Source organism: Argiope bruennichi, chromosome 4, assembly GCF_947563725.1.
Source record: "Argiope bruennichi chromosome 4, qqArgBrue1.1, whole genome shotgun sequence".
NCBI classification, from domain to species: Eukaryota; Metazoa; Arthropoda; class Arachnida; order Araneae; family Araneidae; genus Argiope; species Argiope bruennichi.
Window position 1 is genome coordinate 7,640,727 of NC_079154.1, and position 16,189 is coordinate 7,656,915.

General features: G+C 26.4%; 1 protein-coding gene across 3 annotated transcripts in view; it reads left to right on the forward strand.

Moving 5' to 3' along the window:
• LOC129966850 (uncharacterized) overlaps nt 1–15,967 on the forward strand; it is a 30,803-nt gene extending 14,836 nt beyond the window's left edge. For 2 of the 3 annotated variants that reach the window (XM_056081443.1, XM_056081441.1), the window contains exon 3: nt 11,490–13,091. In XM_056081443.1, the coding sequence (XP_055937418.1) occupies nt 11,490–11,521 (32 nt within the window). In that variant the 3' untranslated portion in view covers nt 11,522–13,091. Of the gene's footprint in view, nt 1–11,489; nt 13,092–14,306 lie in introns of those variants that run through there. The other variant, XR_008784301.1, reaches the window with a different exon arrangement.
• Nucleotides 15,968–16,189: the final 222 nt, after the last annotated feature.

Consider the following 16,189-nt stretch of genomic DNA (forward strand, 5'->3'; position numbering starts at 1 on the left):
AAAATAGGAAAGGTGGAGATGTTACATTTAACAATAAAGTAAATTTGGACTACTCGCAGACTAAATTAAAATAAAATAATAGGGTCAGAAATGGCACGACACTCACATACACGTGAATAAAAATGAACGAAAAAATATCTATCAGGGCGAAATCAAGGTCAAAGAATTCCGGAAATGTGCTCATCCTTCCACGTCTCACCCCTTAGTCAGATAGAATCGTCGAAAAGTGTTTGTCTCATGATACTGAAATGAACAGTAAACTGTTTCGGTTTGACTTGGAAGTTTCATCTGTCTGTATTTTTTTAATCATTTATTTAGTTGGGTGGGGGGGAGTGAATCCAGACTTTGGACATATTCCTACAAACCTCAGTTTTTTTTCAAGCATTAATTTTAATATATATATTTGAAGTTTGCACGAATTAAGGCGCACCCAGTATATCAGAAAATAAACAAAGCATAATTCTTAAATTGTATTCAAATAGCAATTTGATGCTAGAAATTTTCAGTTTAGGAAATAGCAAACAATTCGTTCCAAACTGACATACTGAAAACAGTATTTTAGTATTAAAGTATGAGACAGTGCTTGAAAATTTTTTAACAAAAATTGTGTAGAAAAACCTCTACAGTCTACTGACCTACTTGAGAAGAACAGTTGACTTCTCATGCAATCGTTCATTTCCTCTAAATATCAATTTTTTTTCCTCACCTTTTTTTGTAAAATCAAATAGTAATCCAACAAAAATGAAGGGTACCAAAAATAAACATTTAAATTTTACTGAAATTCCACTTTGTTTCATTTTTAAAAGGTGTGATAATCTTAGATATGCTAATGATGAAAGTCACAAGCTAATAACAGTTAAACTTTGAAAATTAAAATTAATTGAAAAAGCTTTGATTCCCTGCATATCGAATCATCATGATATGGATAAACTTTTTTTTTTCTTTCCTAAAATTGATGTTGATTTTTTTAAATACATAAATTGAAAGTTGGCACAATCTTTGTCATGATTTGCCAGATGGGGGGGGGGAGACGTATTCCACCTTATGGAAGGGAGGGTGTAATGATTATCTTCTCCACTTTTTGCTAGATCTTTTCTTATCTTTAGGTTGAATATCTTAGATTCTTATCATTCTGATTGTATAAATTTCAAATAAATAATAATAATTCTCCACCACTGAAAAAAGTAACTTAAATTTAGAGCTATTTTAAATTTAATTCAGGCTCAAACAAAACATAGAAATAGCATTTGAAAGTCAAACTATAATGATGATAATGTGCTATTTATGTCTCAGCAATTTCAATTTTCACGTTTAGATCATATAAAATATATTTAAATATAAAAAATCATTTCTCTTTACTTAGGTCAGGGTTGCCACGTCATTTGGAAAAACAGGAAATTATAAAAAATTTTTTTAAATAAACTGGGAAAATGTAGGGAAATTTGAAAATTTTCATAAAAAATGAGGATATACAGGGAATTTAATATTTCTTAGTTAATTTTTTCCCATCTAAAAATGCCAATTTCAAAACGTTGCGAGAATAAAAGATCGTACTCAAAGCTTCCAAAAAGGAAGGGAAAACTACCATTTGTGTTTGTGTAAGGCGGAAACTCGTCCCTTTTCTTTCTCCTCTATTTTTCTTGTATAGATCATTCCAATTTTGATTTGCATGACAGTTGTTCTTTTCCCATGAGATTCCTGAATTGCACTTAATCAGCATATGCGGGATTTCTGAAATTACATAAAGGAATAGAATAATTTTCTCTATCGAGATTAACAACATTCAATCTGTGGAAGCAATGCGGTGATATTTAGTTTACCATGCTTGAGTTTATTGAATGGTTTGTTTATTATTTGAGAAACTATAAGTTTATTCAAAATAGGTTTGAGAATTTTCCTAATGAGCTGCTGAAAAAAGACTTGGGATGGATTAAAAAAAAAAAAATCTATCTTCATTTTGCTGAATGGGTTTGGGAAGTTCCACAAAATCAATTTTCTGCATACTGCTGGGTTTGTAAGAGGATAATAAAGAAATATGGGAAAATAGGTACTTTTTTTGTCCTGTCGAAAGAGGAAAGCATACAAGATTGTATACCATTTCAGAAGTCATCATTGATGTTATACTTAATATCTAAAAAGAATTCCAGAAAAAGGTGACACATCAATTCCAAAAACATCAAATTTAATATCGAAAAATAAACCAATTGGAAACTTTTTATTTTTAGTTCTAGAACAGTCATTAAAGCTAAATTTTTATAGGCATTCATCCTTTAATGCACTGAAAGATTCATCAGAATTATTTTGTTATATGTTCACTGAAAGTGAAATAGTACAGAAATGTTGTACCTTATTTGTTACAGATTAGGTCCATTAGCTCCATGAAACTGAATGCGGAAAATTCTGTAGAAATTGATGCCTAAATACTTGAATTGGCAAAAATGAATAAAAAAAAGTAATCTTGCTTTGTAAATCAATAAATGATTTATGTCATGATATCAAAAATGTTTTTTTTTATTACATTGGAGTTCTTAATTTTGTATGATTTACAATTAAAGACCATGATAAGTAATATATCTCCCCCATAATATATAAATTTTGTCTTGCTAAATTCTAGATAGTAATTTTTTTCTGTATGTAAATTTTCTTTTAACATGTTTTTTTGAATAATGTTAAATTGTTGCTTCTTTTCCACTCTTTGTGTGTGTGTGAGAGAGAGAGACTGTATAAAATTTAAACTTTCTAATAATTTCAGAAGTACATTTATTGACTGAAATAGTTTAAAATATTATTTGTGTCATTTAAATCTTTTTGAAAGTAAAACTAATAATTGAATTTTATGTTGAATCAGAAATTTTTATTGAATAATTCTTGGAGATATTTCATAAATTACATAAAAACTAGCCGCCTTTGGTGACCAGATGGTTCGCCAATCTTAATGTTCATTAAAATTTTAATAATTAAATATTTTATGCAATTCCTACTTTAATAGATTCTTCATCAAAATGTTTTAAAACTTCAAATTTTGATAGTCATATAATTCTCTCATAATATTATAAACGTCTTCAGTCAGAACGTAATATGTATCTCTCTAATTTTCTGTTAGTTCCCGTAGAATTTATACTATAAATTAAAGTGGAAAGGATTGATCTGCAATTAATATAATAATATTTTTTACTGAAACGAAGTATTTTTTTGTAATATGATTACTGAAAACAGTCACTGAGTGTTTAAACTTTATGGGCACTAAAGAATATCTTTCCTAATTTATGTAATATTTCAAGAATTTGTCAACAAAATATTCTCAGATTCATTATGACCAGAACGATTCATTAACAATGTTTAATTTTAAATGCATCAAACACTAAGAAAATAAAACGAATCGTTTAAAATAATCGGTCGGAAACAGGTTAAAAAAAACTAAAAAAACGATGTACTTAAAATTATAAGCGTTTACAAAAAATATATAACTAACATAAATACACTTTAATTACAAAAACCTGCAACTAACCAAAAAATAATTTAAATCATCCGTTGATAATGGTTGTCATGTCAACAATCAGAACACAATGCGCATGCGTGAATTTTCAACGCCAGTTACGGTAACGCAAATGTGTGAGTTTTTCTAGGCCAGTTGAGGTAACGCTATGCAGTTTGCAAATTTTTAATTTCCTTTATTCTGTTTTATTTTAATTCAAAAGTACTTAAGAATGAATTTGAAAGATCGATTAATTAACAATGTGTAACTTTAAATGCATCAAACATTAAGAAAATAAATAGAATCGTTTCAAATAATCAGCCAAAAAATCTTAAGCCTAGCCTCATGACTGTTGGGGAAAAAAAAAAAAATGAAGTCGTACTCATTTGGCGGTGGGGAAAATGAAAAGATTTTTTTTTTGGCAGGAAAGTTAGTTTTTAATTAATAATTAAAATTCTAATTAAAAATTTAAAAAAAAGGGCTATCCTATCTTTTAAGTTAGATCAAACTGCACACGGTGTGCAAATTTGATTAATATCGGTTAAGTAGTTTAGGAGTCCATCGCGGACAAACAATGTGACACGTAATTTATATATATTAAGATATTCCGTAGAGTTCATAAATTTTCACTGCTGATTGATTCTGTTTTCTGTACTCGTATTTTGAAAGCAAATTTGTTTGATTTCAGCAAAAAAGATTTCATATTATTTGAAGTTTAAACACTTTTGCTTGAGTTTAAAGATCAAATTTAATGGAAGCTGACAAAAAATTAAAGATACATCATAGTACATTAAACAGAATAACTTAGTGCTTCTATAATAGTGTGAGTTGGTTGTATGTCTGGTCAAAATTTGAAGCTTAAAAATATTATTCTGAAGAAAGCTATTAAAAGACCAAGTTACATAAAATATTTAATGTAATGTTTTAGTGAATATTAATCCCAGCAAAGCAACTGGCCGCTAAAGAATACTGTTTTTAAATATTTACAAGTAGAAAGTTTCTAAATATCTAATGTGTATTTCACAGTAGAAAAAAAGTGCTTTTAAATTATAGTAAATATATTACAGACATAACCACAAATAAACAAACTTATTATGTTTTATTAATGAAACTAATTATCTAACTTGTTGAAGATATTAGTTATATTTAATACCACTTAAATTATTTAAACATATTTTCATATCCAAGATTCTGCCAAAATTTGTTTTTCTTGTAAATATAACTAGAGAACACATGTTCTTGCTCTGTGTACATGAACCTTTTTAATAGAGAGCAGTCCCGTGACATCATGGCATTATTTAAAACATAAATGTGTGATTCATTCTATTTTCTAAATTTTTTGTCATTTTCTTAATTTTTACCTAAAATTACCTAAGGTACCTAAAATTACCTTTCTTAAGTCAACACGTGTCAGTCTTTCTTTCGTTTCTAAAATCATTAAATTTTCAGGATCTCTTTGTAAAATCATTAATGGGGAAAATTTCTGTCAGTTTTGCTCTTGACATTCCAACTTAGTCCTCATGGACAAATATTGTCTTCTGTGGTAAAATAAATCAAACTTAAAAATGAAAAAATTGCCATCTTCTCAGCCATGCATCTACCATAATTATGTTACATATATACATATAATATGGATTTTAATCGATATCTTGTAAATCAGATTTTCAGAATTTTTAATTCTTGTATCAAACTAATACTTAAAGATAATATTGGTGTTCTTGTTAATCAAACTTCTGAGCAATTATAATTACTTATTCACAATATCATATTAAAATATTTCATTTAAAATATTAAAAAAAAAAAAAATAAAAAAAATAAAAAAAAAACGTTTTTACATCAAGGACTTTTTTTTCAAAGATTACTTACACAATTAATTGATTTACATTCGTTAATATCCATATATCATAGTTATTGAAATTTAAAAGATCAGTGTTAATAAAGTAAAAACACAAGTTATTAAAATTTACTTAGAATTTTTAATAGAGTTTAAAATGTTAATTAGAATTTTTAATAGAGTTTAAAATGTTAATTGATTGTTTTAAATGCGTTCTTTAATTTTTGATTCTGTTAAAACACAATGAAAAAATTTTCTTTTCCACCTTCTAATATTTTTTTGCTCATGCTGTTTTTCAACATCATTGTTAATATTTTCAGAAATCATGTATTCCTCCAGGTTGAACTGTAATTTTTTTAATTTTAAAATTGTTGTAAAAGGGTAACACATTTTTGATAAATTTATAAAAGTTGACAATTTTTTAGTAATGACAATTTACATTCTCTCTTTTTTATTAAATCAGAATGTTAGAAACTACAAAAATGAATATTGAATTAAAAATGCACTTATGTAAGACTTAAAAAAAAAAAAATTATATTTTTGAATAAAAACTATGTATTTTTATAATACATAGCGATTAATAACAATAATAAAAAAAGTGTCATGTAACTCATTGCTAGATTTTGACAGTGGCTTGCAGTTATGCTTTCTTTACCATTAGCTTGCATTTAAGCTAAATGTTGACCGAAGATAGCAGTTCATATACACGTACCTTTTAATGATTCATTTATTTTTATTTTTTGAATTTACCAACCTTTTCCAATTAAAAGATCAATGGCCAATTTCAATAAAGCATGAAAAAAATATTTTAATTCATTGTTGTGCAGCAGATTCCCTAAATAAGTAAAAAAAATCAATAGTGATCAGTACTTCTGCTGCAACTGTTAGCTTTTTGTCAAATAAAACGATACTTATGCATTAACTACATGCTATTGGCAACTTATGCATTAACTACATGCTATTGGCAATCTGTAGTGTTGAGTCTATGCTATTGGCGAATATAGTAAAATTTTAAGTAAGAAAGAGCTTATTACTACTATAAAATTAATTGGCCATCCCTGGCATGTTAATTGTAATAAGAATTGTAATATTTAGGGATTTTTTTTAGCAATTGATTGCTGATATACAGTTAATACATAAATATCAGAAAACTTTAATATTTATGACAAATTAACATGGAAATTGACTTTTCGGCTACTAAATAGTGCATCCGAAATCATAAGATTGTGAATGGGAATATCACTATTATAATGACCAGAACTAAGTGAATTATTACTATTCAACCCGTTTCTGCTCTTCTTGTCTCCTTCCCACTCTGACATTTAAAGTTTCTTTGTTTTTTATCCGTTTTTGTTTTAAAATTCCCAGGGTTTTAACGTTCAAATTTCTGATAAATATGTATTATTTATTGTGGTCGTGTGTGTGTGTTTTAAGATAAATTATTTAGGATGAAATAACAGACCATTGGACAAAACACCTTTTGGATCTTGGTCTCTTTCTGTCAGTAATGAAATTTGCAAACACAGTTTGTTTTAATGATCAATATGCTCATTTTACGATTAAATAAAAATTGGTAATCTTATATATATATAAAGAGTAGCTTTTTACTAAACTTGAAATAGTTCTATTTTTCAATCAATGAATCCTTGTTCATTCAATCATATGAGATAAATAGTAAATAAATAAAATTCTGTTTCATTTAATGCGAGGAAACAGTTGAATGAGCAAGTATCTCAAATTCTACGATGAACTATTTTAAAGATAAGCATTTGCATTCTACAATAATAGAGAATGTGTGCAAGAATTTAGATATCTATAAAATAATGATCATTTTTATTTTTTGTAATCAGATTTTAAAAAGGTCTAATGCCTTAATTCTTAATTGTATAAATGTATTTAATGGTTATTATTTGATGTATAAAAAAGTTATATATTTTTTTAATGTGTATTTTTGAGAATTATTTTTTGTATTCATGAAAATCTACTATTCATAGCCTTATTACATTTGTCAACCAACTTGTTTATTTAATATATTAAAGCTTTTGATTATTATTATTATTATTTTACAGAAGCTTAAGATTTTGAAAAATAAAAATTGCTTTTAATTTTTTATAAATAAGGTTAAAAACATGACATCAACAATGTGACATGTACATAATTAAAGTTCCCTTTTGAAGCTATATATTTGCTATTTTGATATGATTCTGTTTTAAACTTTGGTTAAATAAATAAATAAAAAGAAACCATATATATAAGTATGTTTGATATATCACATGCTTCATTTACATTAGGAAAATATATAAAGGAATCAAACTAACTTTGCAAGGACATGTTGATTTTTAATAATTATAGGCAAGTTTTAGGAAAATAATGATATGGAAGGAAAATGTGTAATAAAGATTGTAGCTTTCATACATACTAGCTCCTTCTGTAGCCAGTTTGTTTGCCCTGATTATTGACCTTTTAAACTGTTAAAGAATTAATATGGAATGCATTTATTTATTTTTTAATTTTGCCTTGTTATTTCATAAAACTGAAACACATGAATTTATATGAAAATATAATTGTTAATCAACGCAGCAGTTTTTAATTTTTGGTAATCTTTGCTAAATTACTTTTTTTTTTTTTTTTGTCTAATAAGATGCACCTGAAATGCAAGCACCCACACACAAATAGCAGTCTCAAGTTTTGAAGCATTTTAAAAATTGGGTTGTAAAATTTTAAGCATTAATTAAATGAACAGTTTGTTTAAAACTTGTTCCTAGAAATTAATACGCTACATCATTTTCCTGGTTCAGAATAAAAATATAATCTAAACAGAGTTTCAAATAAAATGAACGCAGACCAACAGGAACGAAAAATCTTTCATAGCAGAAATGTTTTTGTAAAAATACTCTTTAAGAGAATTGTGATGTTCTTGATAATGAAGCTGCTAACCTTTCAGTTGTATATAAAAGAATTTTTTTTGTAAGTAAAATTTAATATCTGATAGAGAATTTAGAACACATAGAATGAATGATTTATTTTAATTTTAAAACAGTGGGGAAAAAATGATATATTGTTTCATTATATTATATTATTTCTTCAGAAATAAAGGTTACTTTTGAATTTCTTAAATTAACTTCAAATTGAAATGAAGCAAGGGGAAAAAGTTTAAAAATGATGACATTTTAAATTTAAAAATTTCACTACTTGACAGCCATATGCTAGTTAAAAATTGTTTCAGAATTTTGAAAAATGTTGAAATTTCTTAGAGGTAGTAAAAATAATTTAAAAAAAGTTTATTTTAGGCATGGAAATGAAATCCAACTATCCTATATATATATATATATATACAAAAGTATTAGAATCAAGTTAATAGGAAAAACAAAAATCAAATAAAAATTAAACCAAAAAAATTATTAAAAAAATATTAAAAAAGAATCCGGCCTGAAGACTTTTTCAAGGGTCACCCTCAGGCAGGGATTCAAATAAAGGGATTTTTTCTGTGAGGACATACAGACATAAGCCTAATAATGATTCCTCGTGACCCGAAAATCCCCTGAAATTATGCTCAAGAGATATACCATTTTAACAGAAAGGAAATACAAAATAACAAATTAGAAAAAAACCACAAAGTAAAAATACAATAAAAACAATAACAATAAAAACAAAAACAGCATTAAAATTAAAATTAAAATTAAAAACGAAAAGGCCAGAACATACCAACAGTGAAGGAAACTTTAAACAATCGATTGTGATTTCCTGTTTTTAAAAGTTAACGGTAAATTATGTAAACAGAGGTAGGCACCCAGCGCCATCTATTGAGTGATCCAATATGCAAGTAAAGTTCTATTTTTATTTAAGCCAAAAGATTAATCCCAAACCATACCTTGTTTAATTAAAAAATTGACATTACAGTAATTTCTAGGAAAATCATTTTTAATTAAATTTTTAAGGAGGATATTTGATGCTTCAATATAAGAATTTTTATTATTGCAAACCCTTTTGATCCTGTTAACTTGTGAGAAAATTAGATTTTTGAAAATTTTAGAGTTTAGATTGGAATGGTAGTTACATAGTTTTGTTATTTTAAAGTTGAAATCATCCCTTTTATCGTATATACCAACTATTGTTTTATCATTAGCAATTTCGATTTTTAAATCCAGAAAGGTAGCCTCAAGTTGATTTATATTTGTATCTTTTAGAATTAAATCTTTTGGATAGCAATTAGTAATAATATTAGTATTGTCGAAGTTAATCAAAAGTAGGTCATCAATATATCTCCACCCGTTTATTAAATTATATTTAATTATTTTTTTCTCATAGTAATGCAGGAAAATATTAGCTAAAGCACTTGAGAAAGCTGTCCCCATTGGAATGCCCTTGACTTGTTTATAAAACTTAATACCATTAAACACGTAATTTTCAGTAATATTAAAATTACATAACTCAAGCCAGTTATTTTTAGGAATGATATTTTCATTTAAATATTCGTCATATATAAAAGTGCAGACTTTTATTAATTTTTCATGAGGTAGATTAGTGTATAAATTTTCGAAATCAAAAGTATTAAGTTTATTAATGTTGTTATCTTTAAGAAAATCCAATACTTCTTTGTTACTAGAAATAATAAAGTTGTCTTCATTTTTTATTTTGTCCAGGATAATTTTTAAGTATTTAAAGAAATGTTTACCCGTATAGTAATTATAACTACCAGTGCTACAGGTTACGAATCTGAATTTTAATGGATTTTTATGAAATTTAACTGTAGAGAATAAATAAGGATAGTTAAGAGAGCAAGTCTTAGTTTTGGTTTTTTTTGCGAAAGCTAGCATTCTTTTATCTAATTCCTTTTTCCCGGTGTTCTTTAACATATAAGTTGCATTAGAGTTATATTCATTAATTAAAAGTTCTTTATAATAATATTTACAAATTAAACAGAAATTATTTGCTGATTTATCTATTACTGTAATAACAAATTTTTCTTTTAAATTTTTTATTTCATTTTTTAATGTTTTACTAAAATAAATCCCACGTTCTTTAGATCTGTCAAAATCAGTATTCAATTTTATTTTAATTTCCTTTAAAATTCTCACTTTCCATTCCCCGAAACCTTCCGCAGGCCAGTGGTATTTTCTAGATAATTTGGCAATAAAAACATCCAAATCATTACCAATAGAAATCAAAATTTTGTTATGGTTTATTTTTTCTCTTAATCTAAATTTTGTTCCTCTTCCCATCAAATCTCTTAAAGAGTTGGATTCAATAATTTTTAAATTACCTGTAATAATATGACCTTTATCAATATATATATATATATATATATATATATATATATATATATATATGTTTCAAAAATCAAAGATCCAATGCAGTTGGTGTACAGTGAATGAAGCGTAACAGACTCGGTAACAAAATGTTGCTTTATTCTATATAAATTCACAAACACACAGCCAAAATGAATACAGGTACAACACTTGTTGCAATAAACTGTTACACAAGTACTATTGTAATAAATGACTTCTAAACACAAACGCAATTCGAATTCTTGTTTTTACTCAAACTTAAAAACGTAACAGCAGTTTTAAATATAAAACAAAAATGAACAGTTGAGTTGACTCAGCTATACACAGAGAGTTGAGTTGTTACAAAATGTAATGTGAGTATCTTGTATATAAGCAATAACTGTTTGTCTCAACTGAATTATCTTTTACACTATAATAGTATAAAATGCTCAGGAAGAATTCGCAGGAGAGAGACTTTGCACTACTTCTCAAGCTTCTCAAATAGGTGCTACTTCCCACTGACTACTTGTGTGAGCTGAACTCGCCAGCCGACTCACTATTCAGTTCGATAATGACTGGCTTCAGCTTTGCCTCTTAGCCTTTTATAGTTTCCATGAAAGAGTAAAAAGTTTCTAGAAAGATCCCTATAACTCATGACGTAATGAACTTTCTAAGATTCTTGTTTATTCTGGAAACTTTGATTTGTTATCAAGACTTACTGCATTATGAAGCAATATTACAAATTCAAAACAATATATATATATATATAAAATATATTTGAGTTCAGTTAATCAAATATTCCGATTGATAAAAATAATACTTATGCTGATAGGGTATATTATGTGTGAATTCTGTATTCTAACATGTATTAGTTGTTCTTTTCTTAATTAGAAAATTTTCTTTTTTATTTTAGGAGATGATGGTTTTGACTGCAGACGTCAATAGGATTGAAATTTTGCGTATATGCAACTGTACATATATAGCAAACACAATTAACATTTACATTTTTTAAGGACTTTTTTTAAGTCTTTTTAAAATTTAACTAAAATTTTATGTATTTTATGTCAAGTTTTGATTATGGGTTCTTTTACAGTAAGAAAAAAATATTACATTTTGTATTAAGGCTAATAATGTAAAATTCAATGCTGTATATTAATTGAATAATCAAGAGTCATGCATATTATTGATGTTCTGTAAGTATAGCTTTTAATTCCTTAATTCATATAATTTTGTACATTATAGTTTTAAATCATAATAATTATGGGCTATAAATATTTAAAAGGAATTAAAAATACATATTTTTCATCAAGTTTATTACTTAAATTGGTTCAAATATATATAAATCAGAAAATGTATTAGTAAAATAATTATTTAGACGTTAATATATTCAAAATTAATCAGAAAAAAATTGTAAAAATATTGCTAATTTATACTGTTATATAGTTTTGATTCTGAAATTATGTTACCCTTTTGATTGCAGTACATATATCATCATTTTATATGCTGTCAAATTTGATGGTCTGGAAAGGCATTTATAAACAAGCATAAAATCAAACATAGCATTTGTATATTGATTCTAAGACTAAATTCTTAAGTCTTTTTATTATCAGTGAACTTTTATAATCTTTGAAAGTACTTTCATATTTCTAAAATAATTTGTGAGTAGATTTTAAAACTTTTTTAGTTTATGATGAAAATTACTGACTTTTATTTTTGTAATTGTAACTGTAAAAGAAATCTGTATATGTAAAATTAAAAATATTCATTCATTTATTAAACTGTTTAAAATTATAAACATCTGAAATTTTATTTTTTATAGTTAGAAAGGAATCTGTAAGTAATTAAATTTCACAGCTCTCATATTAATAAGTACTTCAATACCAAGTGTTATTATCTATTGAATTTTTTATAATCATCTATAAGTGTTATTATCTATTGTGTTTTTATTTGTTGGAGAATGCTTGCAATCAATTGTGACTCTGTGTGTGTGTTGCAATCAATTGTGACTCTAAATTAATGATATAACTTTAAAAAGATTAATGTTTTTGGATATTGGATTTTAAATTGAAATAGTACAAAAGTTATATTTTATTTCATATTCTTGCACATTTATTTTTTATATGTTATTTAAAGTTCTGAATTAGATTTTGATAAATTCCAAAAAACTTGCCATTAAAACTTCTCTAAAAATAGGAACCTGGTTCTTTAATTAGTTCATATTTAAAAACTATCTGAAAAACCTTTAAAAAATTTAGTTCATGTTGTCAATAATTGAATATGTTTATGTGTTCTTTTGAAAACCTGTTTTGAATTTTGGTTTTCTTTGTATTTTTTGTCTGAATAAAAATTTGTGAGTCAGATGTTTTGAAATGCATTCATATTGAGATTACTTTTGAAATGTGATGACTTAACATTTGAATATAAGTAAGCAAGTGTTAAATCAGTGCTATTAGTTTTAAAAAAAAAAAAATCTTATGCTACAAATCCTTATATTTTTATTTAATCAATATATATTTAATCAATGATAATGATTATCAGAGATTTCTCCCATTTTTTCCATTTTTCTTTAAAATTGAAATATTTCTACAAATCTGAATTAAAAATGATGTATTTTTTAAAATCTAAATGATCAGACCAGCTTTTTTTATTCCTCATATTGATTCCCAAAGTTTAATTCTTATTTAGTTGTACATTTATTGCTAAAAAAAGTGAAATTACAAAGATTGTTAACATGTTATTTTCCCAATGCATGATTCAGCTGTCTGAAATTTTATTTCTCTGAACTTGAAAGTTATGGAATCAAAATAATCGGCATTTTAAAAGTTTTAACATAATTAGGGTGTATGTGATATATATAAGAATATATTCTTTGTTTGTTTGACTTTAAGAGTTTAGAATTGAAACATTATCTTTAAAAGCAGCTCTATGCAATTCGATTTTATAGAAATCTTATAAAATGAAATATATATGTTATATCAAAATGTTTAAAGTAAAATTCACTATCAGAAGGAACATATAATTACTGCTCTGTTTTATTTGTGAAAAGAAAGATAATTTTAAAATTAATTCAAGTTTGTGACTGAAGAAATTTTTTTATGCAGATCATGAAATTATGTTCAAAATGTTAATGTATTTTTGTATAAGTCTTAAAATAAGTATTTAAAACCAGTTATTACTTAAATCTTGTGTGACCATGTTTTCAGTTTCTTTGGCGAATGCAAGGAAAATTCAAAAATCTTTTCAGTGAAAATGGGTTTTGTGGTAATATAACTTCATGCCATCTAGTGAATTGGAACTGTAGGCAAAGAAATATTTCTCTTGTTTATTAGAGCATGATTGTTCATAAATATACAAGTTTCTAATTAATTAAATATTTTTATATTTCACGCTCAGAATTAAGATCTGCAATTTCGCAGAGCATGATGTTGAAAAATATTTTGTAATTTGTATATAAACTATTTTTATTTCTACTCTTTTGATTTTTCTTGAAATATATGCATCGTTATTAAAAAAAAAAAAAAAACCCTCAATGTGATATATATTTAATGCATGAAATTTTTGTAAATTCGTTGTAGGATATGAATTTATTTATTTTTATTTCTAATGTCAGTTCTTCTGTTTAAGAATACATATATTCTTAGCATAAATAATTTTAAATTAATAAATATTTTTACTTAAAAAATTTATACTAGTATTTTATCAAATATAAACTTTAGTACCTTTTTTTTAGGATTGAAACATCTGGCTAAATATTCTTTTCAGTCATGTCCGTTTTGTCCACACCAATGTGCATCAGGGCAACTAAAAAGGCATTTGCGTAAACACACTGGAGAGAGACCTTTTGTATGCAAGATATGCAAGAAAAGTTATACTCGGAAACATAATTTGCAGTATCATTTGCTGATACATCAGAGTTCATCTTCTAGTGTTCCAAAACGCAAAAATTGAATGTTAACATTCATCATTTATGATAATATAATAATTATAATAGAATATATACTTTTAATTATATACTTTTTAAATTAACAAATACCACACAGAATTTTTATTGAAATTCTAGCATAGCCTAGTTATTACAAAATGAAATGTTAGTTGAAAATATGATGTTTGTTATTTTTGTATAAAGTATTCATTTTATTTATTCAAACGCGAGAGAGCCGTTTGTTGTTTTCTAGAGATATTCAGACGTTGACACCAACCAAAGTACCAAGGGTGAGCAGGTAGGACTCTCCAAAGTGCACTCAACTCCATCTTTTTGATAGAGAAGATTTCAGAATAAGTTAGTGTTACATCTCTATGAAATATGTCAGCTGAGGCAGTCTTAGCTAAGTTATCCACTATCTCATTACCATTTAAACCAACATGTGAGGGGACCCATTGAAAGTGTATAGAGTGTTCTGCGGAGAGCCTGGCAATAAGGTCTAAGATATTCATGCTAATCTTGTCCCCCACTTTCATCCAATGAGAAAGGTGCTGTATAGAGGCATGAATGTCCTTAAAATCCAAATGTCCCCGAAGACAATTTCAGAGGACGTGTCGATATATTGAAGTCCCTTATAGATAGCAATAAGTTCGGACCTGAATACAAAACAGTTGATAGGATTTCTAATCAAAATATCAGTAGCTCCTTCAGGAGTCTCAATGTGCATGCCACTACCAGAAAAACCACCATCTCCTTTACTGCCATCAGTGTACATTTTCAGAGCTGAAGATGGAATGCTCTGAATTGTTTCCAGTGACATTTGTCTAGTAAATTCAGGTAACTCTTAATTTTTGCTATTCTTGGCCAAGAGATCAGTATGGAAATGAATTCATTTAGGGTCAAACTTAAAATTCCAATAAGGCTTTAAGGAATGTGGTTCCACATCTCCAGAAGGTAGACTTATCTCTTTTGTGAAGGAAAAAGAACTGTGTTTCTTTAAACATTTATTATTATGCCATGAATGAAGATAAGCAGAAGTTCTGTGCTGATCATTGTAGCTAAAGAGCTTGTTGTAATATTTATAAAATGGTGTAATGGACAGATAAAATCATTGTAATATTTATAAAATAATGTAATGGTGCAAGTACAGATTAAACATGTAAATTAAATATATTGGCTATGATGGTCTTATTAAGACCATTAAACTGCTAAGCATTAATGGTCTTAATAAGTTTTATATAGAAGCACAATGTAGAAACATGGATATACATGTACTATACTTGAAACAACCTTATTGTTAGGGTAGTCAAATTTGTGACATATGTCCATGACTTTCTTACCAATTTGAACTAATCCAAGAATTTGTATGTTTAGAATATCATAACTTATGGGTAGAATGCTCAGTATTCCTATAATTTTAGTATGTTTTTGCTGCATTTTTTTGTGTTTCATATATCTGTCTGCTTTTTTTTTTTTTTTTTTTTTTTGTGCTATATAATTGTATTTCTTAACCATTTTTTTTTTTCATAATCTAGTGATTTGTAACCAGACCAATACATAGATTTTGCTCAGCTTTTCGAGGCACAATGTATAAATATTTGAAATTAAATTTCACTGTGAATGATTTTTATGCCCCTCGTTGACAGGACTTTTCTCTACACAGGTTGAATTTTAAAGTGGAAATTCTTAAA